Source organism: Malaclemys terrapin, chromosome 14 (genome assembly GCF_027887155.1).
Source record: "Malaclemys terrapin pileata isolate rMalTer1 chromosome 14, rMalTer1.hap1, whole genome shotgun sequence".
Lineage (NCBI taxonomy): Eukaryota > Metazoa > Chordata > Testudines > Emydidae > Malaclemys > Malaclemys terrapin.
This window is the reverse complement of record NC_071518.1, coordinates 3130018-3145069: the sequence shown is the minus strand read 5'-3', so window position 1 is coordinate 3145069 and position 15052 is coordinate 3130018. Positions and strand designations below refer to the sequence as shown.

The 15052-nt window shown below is 61.5% G+C and overlaps 1 protein-coding gene across 1 annotated transcript; it reads right to left on the bottom strand.

Annotated features, from left to right (window-relative positions):
• Positions 1-465: 465 nt before the first annotated feature.
• Positions 466-12883, bottom strand: DBNDD1 (dysbindin domain containing 1). The gene is made up of 4 exons (XM_054048613.1): positions 12707-12883; positions 7091-7237; positions 6563-6703; positions 466-4183 (listed from the first exon to the last, which is right to left on the bottom strand). The coding sequence occupies exons 1-4, from the start codon at positions 12735-12737 to the stop codon at positions 4020-4022; spliced, it is 483 nt and encodes a 160-aa protein (XP_053904588.1). The 5' UTR covers positions 12738-12883; the 3' UTR covers positions 466-4019.
• Between the last annotated feature and the right edge of the window lie 2169 nt (positions 12884-15052).

Genomic DNA, 15052 nt, shown 5'->3' with positions numbered 1-15052 from the left:
ATGTCTGCCCTGGTGAGAGTTCATGGTTCTTGTTGAGGGACCTGCCTGCGGCCTGCAACAGCCACTGCTGATGGCTCAAAGGAGCATTGTCCCTGGGGAGAGGCTCTGAGGGGACTGACCCTCCTTGCTGTGCTGTTTGCTAGGCCAGAGCAGAGGGGTGGGGGAGATGGCCCTGCTCACCTGTTAACGCTGGGAAGTCCCATTCTAACGAATGGTCCGTGATGAACGTGACTAAAGAACAGCCAGGAGTTGATGCCAGCTCTGGGCTGAGCCACACAGTGGTTGAGCGTTGAAAGCCTTCCCGCCCGTCCCCCCTTCCCCTGGGGCAGGAGCACGGCCCAGCAGCTGTGCTTTTCGGATCGTGCCCTTCTGCACACGAGCCCCCGTCTACTTCAGGTGTGCACAGCTGGGTGCTGAGCGAGGTGGGGGACCAAGGAAACCACTGGACACGCCCTGCTGGGCAGGTGGGGATACGTTTGTTTTTTAACAGTACAGAAAGCTGCTACACAACCAATGAAAAGTACAGGCCAAGGGCAGAACAGCTCCACAGCTGGCGGGTGCAGTGCGTGTGTCCTGGATGCCTGGAGCTGCCTCAAGACTTAGATTAAAACCAGCCAAGTCCTTATTGTGCCCTGCTGGCATCACAACCTAACTGCTCTTTTACTCTGGTGGCCAGGCAGCTCGGTGCCGGAGCTCCAGGGAGGAGTTTAACCAACTCCTGCTCTGCGTGGGAGATGGTTTTTAAGGAATCCCTCCCTTGCAAGCCCCTGCATACATCAGAGTTGGAGCCGTCCTTTTCCAGGGGGCTGCTGGCACTTGTATAACTAACAGGTAGGACACTGGAATAGCAACAGCACCCATCTGAATGACAGCTGCAACCCAGCCCAAACCGCCACACTGGGCTCTGGAAGCAGGGAATTTATTTTTGAAGCTGCTGCCAAAGCCCCTAGTGGCTCGTGTCAGCCAAAGCCTAGCTGCACTCCAGCTGGCCTGATTTACATGACAATCAGGAGCAGCCCAACTGTCTGGCCATGAAATTCAGGGTGCAGCCCAGAGAACGGCCTGCTGGAACCCCCTCTCCGTGCTGCGTCTGAATTTCAATGCAAGAGCCCAGCTGGGCTGAACAGGGCAGAAACGAGAGCTGGGGTTCTTCCCACCCCAGAGATCTGGCTCAGACTTTTCCAGCTTTGGTAGAGGAGAGAGAGGGCATGGTCCAACCACCCGGGGCATTATTTGTAAGGCCCTACCACATTCACGGCCATAAAAATGTGTCACGGACTGTGAAATCTGGTGTGTTGTGTGCTTTTACCTTCTACTATACACGGGGGAGACCAGCGTTTCTCAAATGGGGGGTCCTGACCCAAAAGGGAGTTGCGGGGGGGAGGGGTGTCACAGTATTGCCACTCTTACTTCTACGCTGCCTTCAGTGCCGGGGGGCTGGAGCGTGGCAGGTGTGGGCTGGGCGCCCAGCTCCCCACCAGCAGCAGTGCAGAAGTAAGGGTGGCAATACCACAACCCCTCCTCCAGGAACCTTGCAGCTCCTCCCCCCATTGCTCCGTTATGGCTCAGGACCCCTGCAATTACAACACTGGAATGGCAGATTTAAATAGCTGAAATCATGAAATTGATTATTTTTAAAATCCTGACTGTGAAATTGACCAAAATGGACCATGAAGGTGGTAGGGTCCTAATTATTTCACATCCCTTGACAGACGGTCCCCCCAGACTGTTACTAGTCTCACTTTACAATGCTGCTGTTGTGCACTAAAGATGAGCTTTGCGGAGAGCTGGACATGACGGGTTGTGCTGGCCACCTCTGAATTGACTCGTTTCCCTCTTGGGAACATGGCCTCCAAGCCAGGCGACCTCGCCCCTAACAGCAGCCTGCAAAGTACGAGAGGAACCGCAGGTTCAGACATTTGGTGTATGTGCTTGGCTGAGGAGCCAATGGGGCGAAGCTACCATCTGTGAGATTATGACTGAACGCCTCTAAGTCAGAATCCCCCCTAAACGTAATGATACGGGAGCGCCGTGGAGCCTCGCTTGGCCCCGGATAGCCGGCCCCCCCCTCCGGGGAGTACGGTTCGATGAGGAGAGCCATTCGGGTCGGGACCGGAGTGCAGACAGAAGGGAGCCGCCTCTTACCCGTTGCGCACCGCATGTTCGTGGGGAACCTGGTGCTAAATCATTCGTAGACTACCTGATTCTGGGTCAGGGATTCGTGCGTAGCAGAGCAGCTACCTCGCTGCGATCTCTTGAAAGTCAGCCTTTGACACAAGATACAAGGGGCCAGGGGTCCTAAGCAGAGCTGGCAGTGCTGCTCCTCCGCAACGTAGCCCCGGCTCGACACTACTGCGCACACAGAGCCACAGGGACCGGAGGCAGCCACACACCCACGACGCTACAGTGAGGCAAGAGATGGTGGTTCGGCAGGAGAGTTTCTTCTCCACAGAAGAACGGCAGAAAATGAGGATTCCCCCGTTTAACCAAGGGAAGTTGGAAGAGGGGAAGACCTGCCCCCTCCCCGCCATCGCTTCTTTGTAACTGTCTTATAAGAAAGTTGCCAGGGCTCTGGAGACAGCCGGGGCATTATTTGGTGCTCTGAACAAGGGAGGAGATGAAGACTAGACTGCCCGGGGGGCTCGGAGGGGTGGACAGCAGCAGTTGTGAGAGGAGCCTGCGAAGACATTCTAGCACTGTCTGGCTCCCCTGCAGAACGGCTGGGCTTAGCAAGATCGGGACCTGTGGGCATTCAACAGGCTAAACCCACCCCCGGGAGGAGGTAGGAAAAGTTTGGTAACACATCAGATTCCAGTTGGACAGCAGCGGCTCGGAGAGTGGCAACAATTCAATGGGGGCTGAGGTTTGAAGGGGCCAGGCCAGGATGTCCAGCTTAGCCTCGCTTGTTTTCTGTGTGCAGCGCTGGTCCCGTTCTTCTCCCAGGTCACCTCGAATCCATTCTGCTCCTTAGCACGAAGCGGCTTGTGTCAGTGGTGAAAGGATCAGGTAAACACAGCCCCTCCTGCCTCGCCCCAGGGCCCCCTCCAGCAGGATCCGTACATTCGGGCCCATGGTCCAGCTCGCTTCAGCCTAGTCCGGTTTTACCACAGAAAGACGTCTGTCCAACGGCCCCCGGCCCCCTGGTGCTCCCCAGGAACCAGCCCACGCTGCTTCCAGAGCTGGAACTCTGCTTCCTTGTAACAATGACAAAGCAGTCGTCGTAATTCAGACCCGCGGGTTCCTCGCAGCCACGTGAGTTAACGCATGCCAGTCCCACTGCAGAGTTCCTTGTGCAGGCGCACGATGGAGCATGAGCACAGGCTGTTGTTCCTGGGTTGGCATCTCCAGCAGTGCTGCTCTTACACCAGAACTAAAGCCCGTACAGGCGTAAGGCCACGGGGAAGAGAATGTGCTTCTAGAAGGTGAGGGCTAGATCCCCCCCCCCCTTGGCCGGTAGCTCACAGGCAGCTGGGTTCTGCTCTGAGCTGCAGCACTTCACTGTGGAAGAAACAGCGTGGCTGTTTGCCCTCAGGTTCCTTGGACGTTACCTCCCGCTGCCCTAGGGGAAGAAAGGGGGCTTCCCCCCCTTCCTAACTCTGCCTGCAGCAGGAGGGTTGTTCTCCAGCAAGACACACTTCTCTCCAAACCTGCTTTTCCCTTCTGTGCAGCCGGGCTCCCTCCTGGCCCTAGGCCCTGCTCAGTACAATCCCTTCAGGGCTCTCACTACTGCTGGCCTGGCCAGGTTTTGTGCAGAATGAGCAAGAAAGGGCTAAAAAGTGCTAAGATGGTGTGATGATGATCTGTCTCCCCCGGGAATTCCTTGCCCAGCAGGGCCAGTGCCCTCGCACACCTGCTCCACATCCTATGGCTGCACTAAGGGGGAGCTTTGTGTTGTATGGAGCCAGCAGCGTTTGCACGTCTCTCTAGGTGCAGGGGTCTGTTAAGGTCACAAACTGTCTGGAAGTGGGGGTGAGTGCAAGAGTGACCAACCCCAGCTCGGCACCATGGCTCCCAGCCCTCTATTCCTTCTGGGGCCTCTCCACCGCCAGGAATGTGTCAACAACGCCTGCTTGCAGCTCCGAGTCACTGAGGTGTTTCTTCTCCCGTCCCTGCTCGCCTTTGGTCCTTGTCCAGGAGGGGGATCGCAGGTACCCTGCCCGAGGGATGGGGTGCGGGTGCAGACCTGCGAGAGAGACAGATGTGCTAAGCAGGCACTTCCTGTGCCCCTGCCAGTCCTTTCAGTGTTACAGGAAGGTGCTGGCCTCGGCTTGTTCCACAACAGCCGCAGGACAAACTCCCCTGCTCGCTTGTCTCCTCCCCCCGCTCCCGAGGGACCAGCTCTAGGCGGCATTCAGGCCCCAAGCCCCAGGATCGCTGGTGAGCTGTGACCCTACAGCCATAGGAAAGTGGAGTGAGACCCTCAGCTCCTTCCACAGCCAGGAGCCCAAATCGCTAAGCACCTTTGTTTAAAACCTGCTGGGCCTGACACTGCCCTAGCAGCCGAGAGGCCAGAGGCCTGTATCTTATTGCCAGAGCCATTCAGTGGGTTCGGCCCCATTGTACAGGGGTGTGTCACAGCTGCCTGTAAGCTCTGCAAGAACTAGGGGGAAACTGAGGCACGGAAAGACTCTGTGTCTTGCCTAAGGTTACACCAGAAACCTTCCCAGTGCTGTGCCCTGCCCCACCTGCCTGCGTGAGCGATGGCGCACATGCATGGGCTAGTTGCAGGTCCTACTGTGGTAACTGCATGTGCAAATCACAGAGTTTGGAAATTGGCCCATCTGCCCTAATGCCTCAAAACACAACAGTCTTGTCTGCAGGAGGCAGGCCTAGAGATTGGGGGCAGGGCAGAGCTCTCGGACAGTGCTGGCCAGAGCCTTGTAGCACTGGGGCGTTAGTGTGAGCCCCGGTTACAGAGCAGGGGGGGTTTACACACAGTCACAAGGCAGTGACCGAGCAGAGCTAGGAACCCAACCCTTATGCCTCCCAGTCCTGGGCGTGCGTGTGAGCTAGAGCCAATGCAGGGCCTTTCTGTTCACTCCTGGCCAAGGACGTGTGGTTCACATTCCCCTTGCCTCTGCAGGAAGGGACTCGGCGCAGAGTCAGAGTGGATTTGTTACCAGGAGTCTACGTGGGCAAACCCTGAACAGCTCCTTGTGCCCATCTGGGGTGGGCACCTGACCTAGCAGGTGCTGAAGCATCTTCCTTTCAGGGCCTGGGAGCGTGAACGTGGTGGCATTTGAAGTGCGTTTTACACACACGCCTGGTGCCTATGCCATGAGTGCCTGCCCATGTGCTGTGTCGCCGGAACAAAGCTGCAGGAGGGAGCTACCTCTGGCTCCAGCCATCTCCCTAGTTAGAGTGCAGGGGAGTTCTGCTAATTAATTCAGGTCACGTGTTCCCACTGAAGATGCTAAAGGGGCTGATTTACATATTCATTCAATCTGCTTCACCAGGCTGCAGCTGCTGTTTCTGCACCGAGACAGACCGGCGGAGCAGGAGCCTTGGGCAGATGGGTGCTGGGGATACGGAACAGGTGGGAGCCCTGAGACTGCCCAGGGCTGCACGTGTTCTCAGACAGTGAATCCCTGCTAGTAGCCTGTGCAATAGAGCACTTCCTTCCCGGGCAAGTGGGGAAATGCAAGTCCCTCACCCTGGAGTAACAGCCCCCCCTCGGATCCCCTGGGCCCTGCCCTCCAGCCCAGCATTGCAAAGCTGCTGTGGGCCATCTCCTCAGACAAAGGGCTGCTACTGAAGTGAGACTGCACCCCACAGCTGGGGTTGGCCCAGGAATAGCCCCTCACCTGCTGCAGACAGAGCAGCAAGCCCCAGTGTGCAACCTCCAATCCACTGATGTAGGCGTGCACATGCGCCCCTCCCTCACTGCCCCACGCTCACCCATCCCCCCACACACACACTTGTGCCCATAACTACTGCAGCCCCATGCCCCAGCCCGTGTGCCCTCGGGTGCTGCAGGGGCTGGCCCAAGCTCTCTGACAGTTACGTGATGGAAGGGAAGAGCCTCCCATGGCGCAGCGATGCCCCGTGGAGACGCCCCGGTCAAGCAGTATTGATTTGCTCAAGATGCATGGCAGAGCTGGCGCATTTAATGAGGCCCCCCCCGGTGCAGCCGGGTGAGCAGGTTTCACAGCCCTGCCGCACTCGGTCACAGGCTATGGCCCACGCTGGGGTGGGGTTTGTCTGCAAAGGCCTGGCTCCAAAAGGCGCTGGAGGAACAGGCGAGGTGCAGCCCCAGAGAAGGGCTGGCCCTGCCTCTCTGCTCCTGGGCCTTGCTGCGGCTTTCCACCAACAAGGCAGCTCAGGGAGACGCACGGACCCCAGGAAGGATGTGCTGATCCCATGCTAGCTGTGGCTAGGGGAAGCAGCGAGGGGGCCACACCCTAGCTGGGGCAGGCCTGGGTGTTGTGTTTAGACATTGAGCTCACCAGGTGCTGCCTTGACCCCCACCCAGGTGGGAGGGGCCGGGACAGCAGGTAAGCGGGGTTGGCCCGGTGCGCGTGTGGCAGGCCAGGCTGCCGGCCCCCGGGCTGGGCACACTCACCGGCAGGGGACTCGCTGGCTACGTTCTCATCGTCGGAGTCGGCGAAGACCTCGGCGAGCTCCTGGTCCGACATGTCCGTCAGCTCGGTCAGATCCAGCAGGTCGAAGTGCACCTCCAGGGAGGACACGCTGCTCAGGGGCTCTGAGGAGCAGAGGTGATAGCTCAGGGATTCGGGGCCAGAGTCCCTGCCCTGGTTCCCTCTCCTTCCCCATGGCAGATCCTGCCTTCTCGCCATGTATCCACAACTGGGGAATCTCCCCTGGAGTCTGCCTGGGGGAATGAGCCCCTGGAACCAAGACAACCCCTCCCCAGCTTGGGGCCCTGGGCGGGAGGAAATCCAGCAGGCGAGCGTGGGGCTAGGCTGGGCCCCGGGGCTGGAAGGGATTCAGTCCTGGGGGCTAGGTCCTGGGCTGGGCCAGGGCAGGGGGAGGAAAGAGCCCCAGGGACAGGCCCCATGGCAGGTCCTAGGGAAGGCCTGGCCGGCTGCACAGCTGTGAGCAGGGGGGCAGGACGCTGCCTTGTACTCACGTCTCCGCTCGGCGACCTGCAGCAGGCCGGAGCTGGGGATGGGGATCCCGCCTTGCTCCTCGGCAGGGGGGCTGGGAGGCTCCTCCACCGGCCCATGTGCCGGGATGCCTGTGGCTCGCTCCAGCGCTTGGGCTTCTTTCACCCGTTCTATAATCACAAAGTGCTGCTGGTGTTAGACGCCCAGACACCCAGCCCTGGGCTCTGCACCCTCTGCCCACCACCCCACTCGTGCAGGGACGTGGCCCCCGCCAGTGGGCGGCACTGGCTGCTCCAGCATGCTCCTGCCTCTGGGACTTCCATCAGCAAGGTGGGGGATGGGGAGAGAGACCCCTCCTGGGTCACATGTGGCTACCAGCTGCCTCTGACCCTTGCCAGCTCCCTCCCTCGGGTGCTCTGGCACTGCCAGTCCCGGTGGCTCCGGGGCACACATCTGGCGCAGCTTTCCAAGTCAAGGAAAGCCATTTTGAAATGACAGGATGGGGGGGGATGTCAGGGAGGCTCCGGTCTCTGCCCTCATCCCCACACCAGAGAGGAGGGACTCGCACACGGAGCACTTCAGAGAGCGCAAGCCACTGTGCTCAGCCCCACAGCGACTGGGGGAGACGAGAGACCAGACGGCAGGGTCGGGGGGGCTAGAAATGGGATGAAAGGACAGTTCCAGACACTGCACTGCCTAACCCATGGCGAGAACCCCGCCATGGCTGGGGGAGGGGGCAGATGGACCTGTAGGTGCAGGACGCCATAGGGATGGGTGCCAGTACCCGTGGCTGTGTGCCCGTGGCCTGCAGCTCCACACGCCCTGCCCTGCACAGGGACCCTTTGTGTCAGTGAAAACAAAAGCGGGGCTTGTTCTGGGGAGGCCTGGAAGCCTGCGATAACAGGCGGTTTGTCTTAGGGGGAAGCAAGATCCAAGGGGTGACGGCGCTGAGCCAGACCCTGCACTGACTGCTCGCCCGGGTGCTGGGGCTGGCGCTTTCCCAAGGCAAACTTGGGTGGGGGGGCAGGATGCATCAGTGCTGCCAGGAAGCCACAGCAAGAGGCGTGACTTTGCCTGTCACCACCAGCACATCTCAGAGCAGGTCAGCCCTGAGCGGGATCAAGAGGCCGGCAGGGAGCCCGCCGGGCCAGATGGATCCCCAGGAGCCCAGGGAAAGGTGAACGGCAGCCAGGGGCCGGTATTTCCACTAGGCGACCCTAGACAGTCGCCTAGGGCGGCAGGATTTGGGGGGCGGCATTTTGCCATCCTCAGCCGCAATTCGGCAGCGGGGGGTTCTTCCGCTCCAGGTCTTCGGTGGAAATTCAGCGGCGGGTCCTTCACTCGCTCTGGGACCCACCGCCGAAACGCCCCAAAGACGCGGAGCGGAAGGACTCCTGCCGCCGAATGCTCTGAGGAGGAGCGCTGCCACCTAGGGCGGCAAAAACCCTGGTGCCGCTCCTGCCGGCAGAATGCTGTGGCCTGCTCTTATGAGGGGACAGGAGACACGCTGGCCATGGGCACACAGCAGAGGAGGGGCAGCATGCGCAGGGGACAGGGCCTGCACTGTGCTGGGCATGCAAGGACGTGGCTGTGGAGCGGTCACTGCTTTTCACGGTGCCTTGTGATTAGGGCCAGCAGGGGGCTCGGGCCTTTGTGCGTCCTGGGGCTGGAGAGAGGGACCAGGAGGGAGTTGTTGTTTAGGGGATTTAAGGGTTTTTTCCCTGTCTGAGCTAGGTGCCCCTGGGCGCTGGATCGGAGCACCAGGGAAAGCTGGGTGGTGGGAGGGAAGGATTCTGTGTGTTTGTTAACTCCTGTTCGATTTTACTGCTGGAGAAACCCCTGGGAGAAAAGCTGTTGCTGTGAAAGATTCCCCACTGCCCCAATGGGGCCTGGGGGAGACTGACAGTTTACATCCCTGAGACCTCCAGCACAGGTGCCGGCAAACCCCAGGACCTCCAGACGTAGGTATCCTCGTGACAGCAGCGCTAGGGCTATTATCGGAGTCGGGCGCCAGCGTGCTGGGCGTTCCTGAGGTCATGGTATTGTTACCAAGCAGGACATGCCCCATGTCAGGCCTCATCTGTGCATCACACCGTAGCAAACGGGCCCACAGGCGCACTGAGCTTGCCCCATGTGACGCTGGGTTGGGGCCAGGAGCTGCAGCCATCTTTCTGGAGTGGACCCGAGACCCCAGCCCTCGCCTGAGCAGCTGTTCCACAGGTCATTCTGCTCCGGGTGCAGTGTCCTTACCGGGGTCAGGCCAGGGGAAGGAAGCACGGGACTCCGGCTGCTCAGGATGGTGCCTGGCCATGCGGGTTTCAAATGCATGCGCTGGCCTGAAGGGGAACGTGCTGGAGACAAGCTAGCCAGCGAGACTGATGCAAGGGAGCTCATCACGCACATGGGCTACACTAGAGCTACCCAGGCCTGCGCTGGGCCACGCTGAACAGACACCTACACATGCAAAGAGCTTGTGGACCCCCGGCTACATTCACTGTCACCAGACAAGGCCTGACTGCTCCCACTGCCGTGTGCGGTGGCCTGTAGCCCACCGGATGCAGGAAGCCTGTTCTTGCCCCAGGTCTCCGGTAGCTGCCACCCTGCATGGGAGGCTGCATAGCTGCACCCGCTGAATATCTCGAGAAGAGGCCTGCTGGTTCCTGCTGTAGGGACGGGGTCTCCCCCACCAAGGGGAAAGATCCTGGGTGTCCCCCTTAGGAAACAGCAGGCAAAGGGGGAGCCTTGAAAATCAATTCTCAACCAGCAGAGCAGGCCAGAGCGGGTCATTGGGGCCCAGGCAGGGAGCAGAGCTGGGCAGTCAGGCTCAGGGTAGAGCTGCGTCCAGTGACCCCACCTCTCCCCGTGTCCACGGGAGCTCTCCTGGCTGTCAGCACTTGGACGCTCAGGGGGGGATGGGAGGGGGGGTCGCACAGGACGGCGGGATGGAGCGGAGATTAGAAAGAAGGGCTTGTTGCTGCAGTTCCTGAGGTCAAGGCCCTACCCCGCTGTCCATCTCCTCCCCAGCTGTCCTCACAATGGGGGCTCCTGGGCAAGGGTGTCCCCGCACTGATCTCCAATGGGAATATATTAGCCAGACCGATGGAGGGGACTGAATTCAGTAGGGTGACTAGATGTCCTGATTTGAGAGGGGCAGCCCTGATATTTGGGGCTTTTTCACATATAGGCACCTATTACCCCCCACCCCATCCCGATTTTTTTCACACTTGTTAGCTGGTCACCCTAGAATGCAGGCAGGAGAGCTGGGGGGAGGGACGGTGCTTGGCTGCGGGGTGACGGGATGATTAACACTTCCCTTAGCAATGGGGATGGGGGGGGACCTTCGATTCAGCCTAATCTGGGCAAGGGCTGTAGGAGCCTGCGTGGATGGGGAGGGGCTGCTGGTGATGAAGGGGCCCCGTGCACCCGGGGGATGGCTGGCACACCTGGGCATGAGCTTCGTGCCCCAAGTCAGACCACGTGGGTCTGGGATGCGGCCCAGGAGACCTGGTGCGTGGAAGGGGATCCACGCCCCGTGGGGTGGAGTTCAGAGCCCGTTCCCCTGCTGAGGAGACAAGTGTCCTGGAGAGCTTGTGGACCCCCGGCTACATTCACTGTCACCAGACAAGGCCTGACTGATCCCACTGCCGCGTATGGGACTCCGCTGATTAGACGGGACTCCGCTGATTAGCTGTGCTGGCTGTCAGGAGCTCCAGGTAGGTGGGGTTCTGGAGTTCAGGATACCAGTGCCTAGACGCCTCGCCTGCGGCAGCTAACGTCCCCAGGGCCTCGTTAGCATGGGTTACGCTGCGTTATACCCCTGGTACGTTCAGCCAAGAGACCGCCAGGCACCAGCATAAAGGAACCTGTTCGACTGGCTCAGCTCCAGCCATAAACCTGTCTCCCAGATCCAGTGCCCTAATTTACCGGCATAAATCCCGGCCCCGCTCGCTCATTAAATACATGCGGAGCTGCTCCGGCTTTGTTCTGTTCTCTCACGCTGCAGGCACGTGCCCCTCCCGGTAGAGAGACGACAGCCTGGCCCAGGAGACAGGTGCTGTGCAAGCCTTCGGCACACAGAGCTGACCTGGCCTGCGGCCCCCTCCCAGCCTCACCCCCTGACCCCACACTCGGCCAATGCACCTTCGTCCGAACCTGCAGCTCCTTGTGCTGCTCCCGTCCTGCAGCCCCTGCAGCATGGTTAGGGCCCCTCAATCCCGCCCCCCCCCCGAAGCCCCTTCTGAGCCCAGGCTGCAGGGTTGTACTGTGGGTGAATATCAAACTGGGAACCAGGCGGAGAAAGTTTTCCCTGCGCCACAGTCAGGATTCAACCCCCATTTCCAGAGGGGAAAGGCTGGTCCCTCTACCCAGCGGGACCCTGATTCTAGCTTTAGAAATGGGTTCTGTCCTCCACCTCCTGCCATCGCTGCCCTTTCGCGGGTGCCCCCACAGCTGCACCCTGGGGATGGCGGGGGGCTGGGATCAGTGTTACGCCAACCTGTCTCCTTTGCTGACTCATGTTAAACTGCAGCGTGCGCTGGCTCCACCAGGATGATCCAGACAACCCCCCTGGAACCCGCCACATCTTGCCCTGTCTCCTCTAGGCCCCAGGGGAGCCCTGCTGTCCCCTACAGGCACCGCTGCTCCCCTTGGCTCAGGCCTGCCTTGACACAGACACAGGGAAAGCCTGGGACATTGTGTGGCTCTCTGGGGCCCTGAGTCACAGGGCAACGCGGCACCGGAACGTGAAGGTAAATTACACACACCCCAGGCACCAAGACACACAGACACTTCGTTGTGTGCAAACCACGCACACCAGGGCATACACACAGCCACGTGCCAGCCCCACCGGCATTCCACGTGCAGCCCACACCCTCCCACACTACAGGCACCACCCCACTGCGCACACCCCCCTGCCAACCCCACCCGCCCCGGACACCCTGCATACCTGACCCCAACCACTACCCGCATCCGCCCCCAGCCCCACACCAGACAGCAGCACACTCCCCCCCGCCCCCGCCCCGCTTAGCGCTGCCATGGGCCACTCCCACGTCTGGCTGCGCTGCCGGGGCCCGGAGCTCCCGGCTGGGCCCCACGCAGCGCCGGCGAGGTACCGAGCTAGCCGCGGCCTGACTCCAGCGCTGCGCCCAGGGGTACCGGCAGCTCGGCCCCACACACCCCGGCTGGGCTTTGCTCGGGAAACCCGCCGGGTAAGGCCAGTCCCCGCGGCGCTGCACAGACTGGCTGCGGAGCCGGCACCTGCCCCGGCCGGTGACACGCCCTGGAGGGGCCGCGGGTCCTTCCCGTGCCCGGGGAGTCGCTTCCTCAGCAGAGGCGGCGGTGATGGGCGCGGGGCGAACCTGCCCGGGTCCGGGCTCGCCCAGCAGTGCCGGGAACAGCCGCCTCCCCGCAGCCGAGCCCGACACACTCCGCGCACGGTGTCCCGGGCCTGCCGCGAGCCCCTGCGGAGGCGCCAGGGACGAGACCCCGGCGGGGAGCGGACCCGGTTCCCTGCGCCCGGACCAACTTTCTCTGGAGCGGGAGCCCCCCAGGACCCCACCCCGGGGAGCGGAGCGGCCCCTTCCTCCAGCGCGGCGCTGCCCGCCAACACCCGGGGAAGTGCCCGAAAAGCCGCCACGTACCTGGGGTCCCCGCCCCACCTGGAGCCTCCATCCGGCCGGGCTGCGTCGGCCCCGCCGCCGGGGAGCTGGGGGCTGCGTCAGGCCGAGCCGCAGCCTCGGTGTCCCCGCAGCACGGCCCCCGCGCCGGCACGCATGGTCAAGCTGGGGATCAGCGCCCGGAGCCGGCGCCGCATCGCCACTGAGCGCGGGGCGGGGCGGGGCGGAGCGGGGCGGGGCGGGGCGGGGCCCGCAGCCGGCGGGGGGGCGACGCTGGCAGCAGCCGGGGACGGGGGAGCGGCGAGGACAGGTGCAGCCCGGCCCCCCGGCGGCGCAGCCCGGCTAGCTGGGGGCAGAGCGGGCGCCCCAGGCCGCAGCTCCCTGCAGCCCCCCCGCGCTGAGCTGTGGGCCCTGCAGCATGTGAAATGCGGAGCGGAGCGAACCGGCGGCCGGCTCCCGGGGGGCGCTTCCCTCGGCGGGGCTGGCCCTGCGGAGGCGCTGGGGCAGAGCGACCGCGCCCGCACGTCGGCTCAGGCAAAGCTGCCGCTCAAGAAAACAGCCCGGGGTGAAGGACATACCGGTGGGCTCCATGCGGGCCCCACCCACCCACTGCCCTCCTTGCTCCAACCTCCCCATGGGGAAGCCGGAAGGTGTGGCGGATGGGGCTTGCTGATAGGGCTTGAGGAGGAAAGGACACACACAACCCAGAGGAAATGAAGATGCGGTAGCCACAGACAGGCCTGGGCCAGCATCGGCACCGTGGCAGGCAGGGGGCCATGGGAGAGGCGACTAGGAGCTGGGAGGGAGGAGCGCCCGGAGGGAAATCTTAGGGGATGCCAGGCTCAGGGAGGGAGCTCGGGCTGAGCTGTGTGGTTGTTTCTGAGGCCTGGTCCACACATCAAAATCAGATGGACCCAGCCCCTGGCTCGGGGCTGAGAACAAGTGTGCGCCCTGTGTGACGTCGTTAGGCCCACCTGACCCCACAGAGGTGCAGCTAGACCTACGGGAAGGATTCTTCTGGCAACCTGGCTGCTGCCTCTCAGAGAGGTGGATTAACCACCTTGACAGAAGAACCCTTCAGGCAACGTACAAAGCACCCGCGCTGCAGGGCACAGCTGCCCTGGAGACCTCAGCTGCGTTACCTATAAAGCCAAGCCCCAGGCCAGAAGGGCAGTAAGACCCAGGCGTCCAGGGGCTAGCACAGGAACAAAGGGAAGCGGTTTGGACCTCCCCTGCTCAGGGCTGTGGGCAGCCTTCAGAGGTCCTCAACTTGCGTCCCTGCATCAGTGGCCCCGATGAAACTTTGCTGGGGTGGAGACTCAGGCATCAGAGAGCAGGGCCAAAGGCCTTCCTGGTAATGATATTGCATGAGCTGTCGGACTAGCTCTGATGAATAAATCCAAATACCTGGAAAAGGGACCTAACGGAGCAGAGCACAACGTCCCAGACAGGGCGGCCGTTCATGTTCCACCGGCTAGACTCGTGTCACCTGCAGCCAAAGTGCTTACACAGTCCTACCCAGGAAGAGCAGTGGATTGGCAAATGAAAGCGAGCTGTGCTCTGGCCCGCACGCTGTCTGATGGCCCTAGGGTGACCAGATGTCCCGATTTTATAGGGACAGTCCCGATTTTGGGGTCTTTTTCTTATATAGGTTCCTATTACCCCCCACCCCTGTGACGAACTGGGACTGTTCTTGCTGGGGTGTGTGAATGCTGACAGGGGAGTGTGACTAGGATGGTCTGCATCGGGGGAGGGGAGTCTGCCCGAGGGAACATACCTGAGCTTGTAACATGAGAACCCAGGAAGGGGTTGAAGGCCAGGTGACTCCGGGGCTCGGGAAACTGAACAAAGGCTGTGGGAGGGGTCGCTGAAGCCAGTGTGTGGGAAGCAGGCTGGAGAGATGGCTGGGAGACAGAGATGGCTCTGACCTCCCAAGGGGGGCTGGGCTGGGATGCCTGGGGACCCCAAGATGGACCTAACTGAGGGGGTCCCTGTTGTCTGTGCCTGCAAGACCTGTCTTGGAATGTATTCCTGTCATCCGAATAAACCTTCTGCTTTACTGGCTGGCTGAGAGTCGCAGTGAATCGCAGGAAGCCGGGGATGCAGGGCCCAGAGTCCCCCGATACTCCGCGACAACTGGTGGCAGCGGTGGGATCTACTGCACCCCGTGGACGGCGCTTCCTGCAGTAAGTGACTGGGGAGCAGTAAAACGAAGGGGGATTGACGGGGACCAGGCGTGCTGAAGAGTGAGAGAGAGACGGTTATTACCCCTGGGAGTGTGTGACCAGCGAGAAGGACTTTTGCAGTAACAGGGTCCCCCGGGGGGATCGCAGCGAGTGGTCCCAGGGGCGGAGGAGTCTGCAGCTCGAC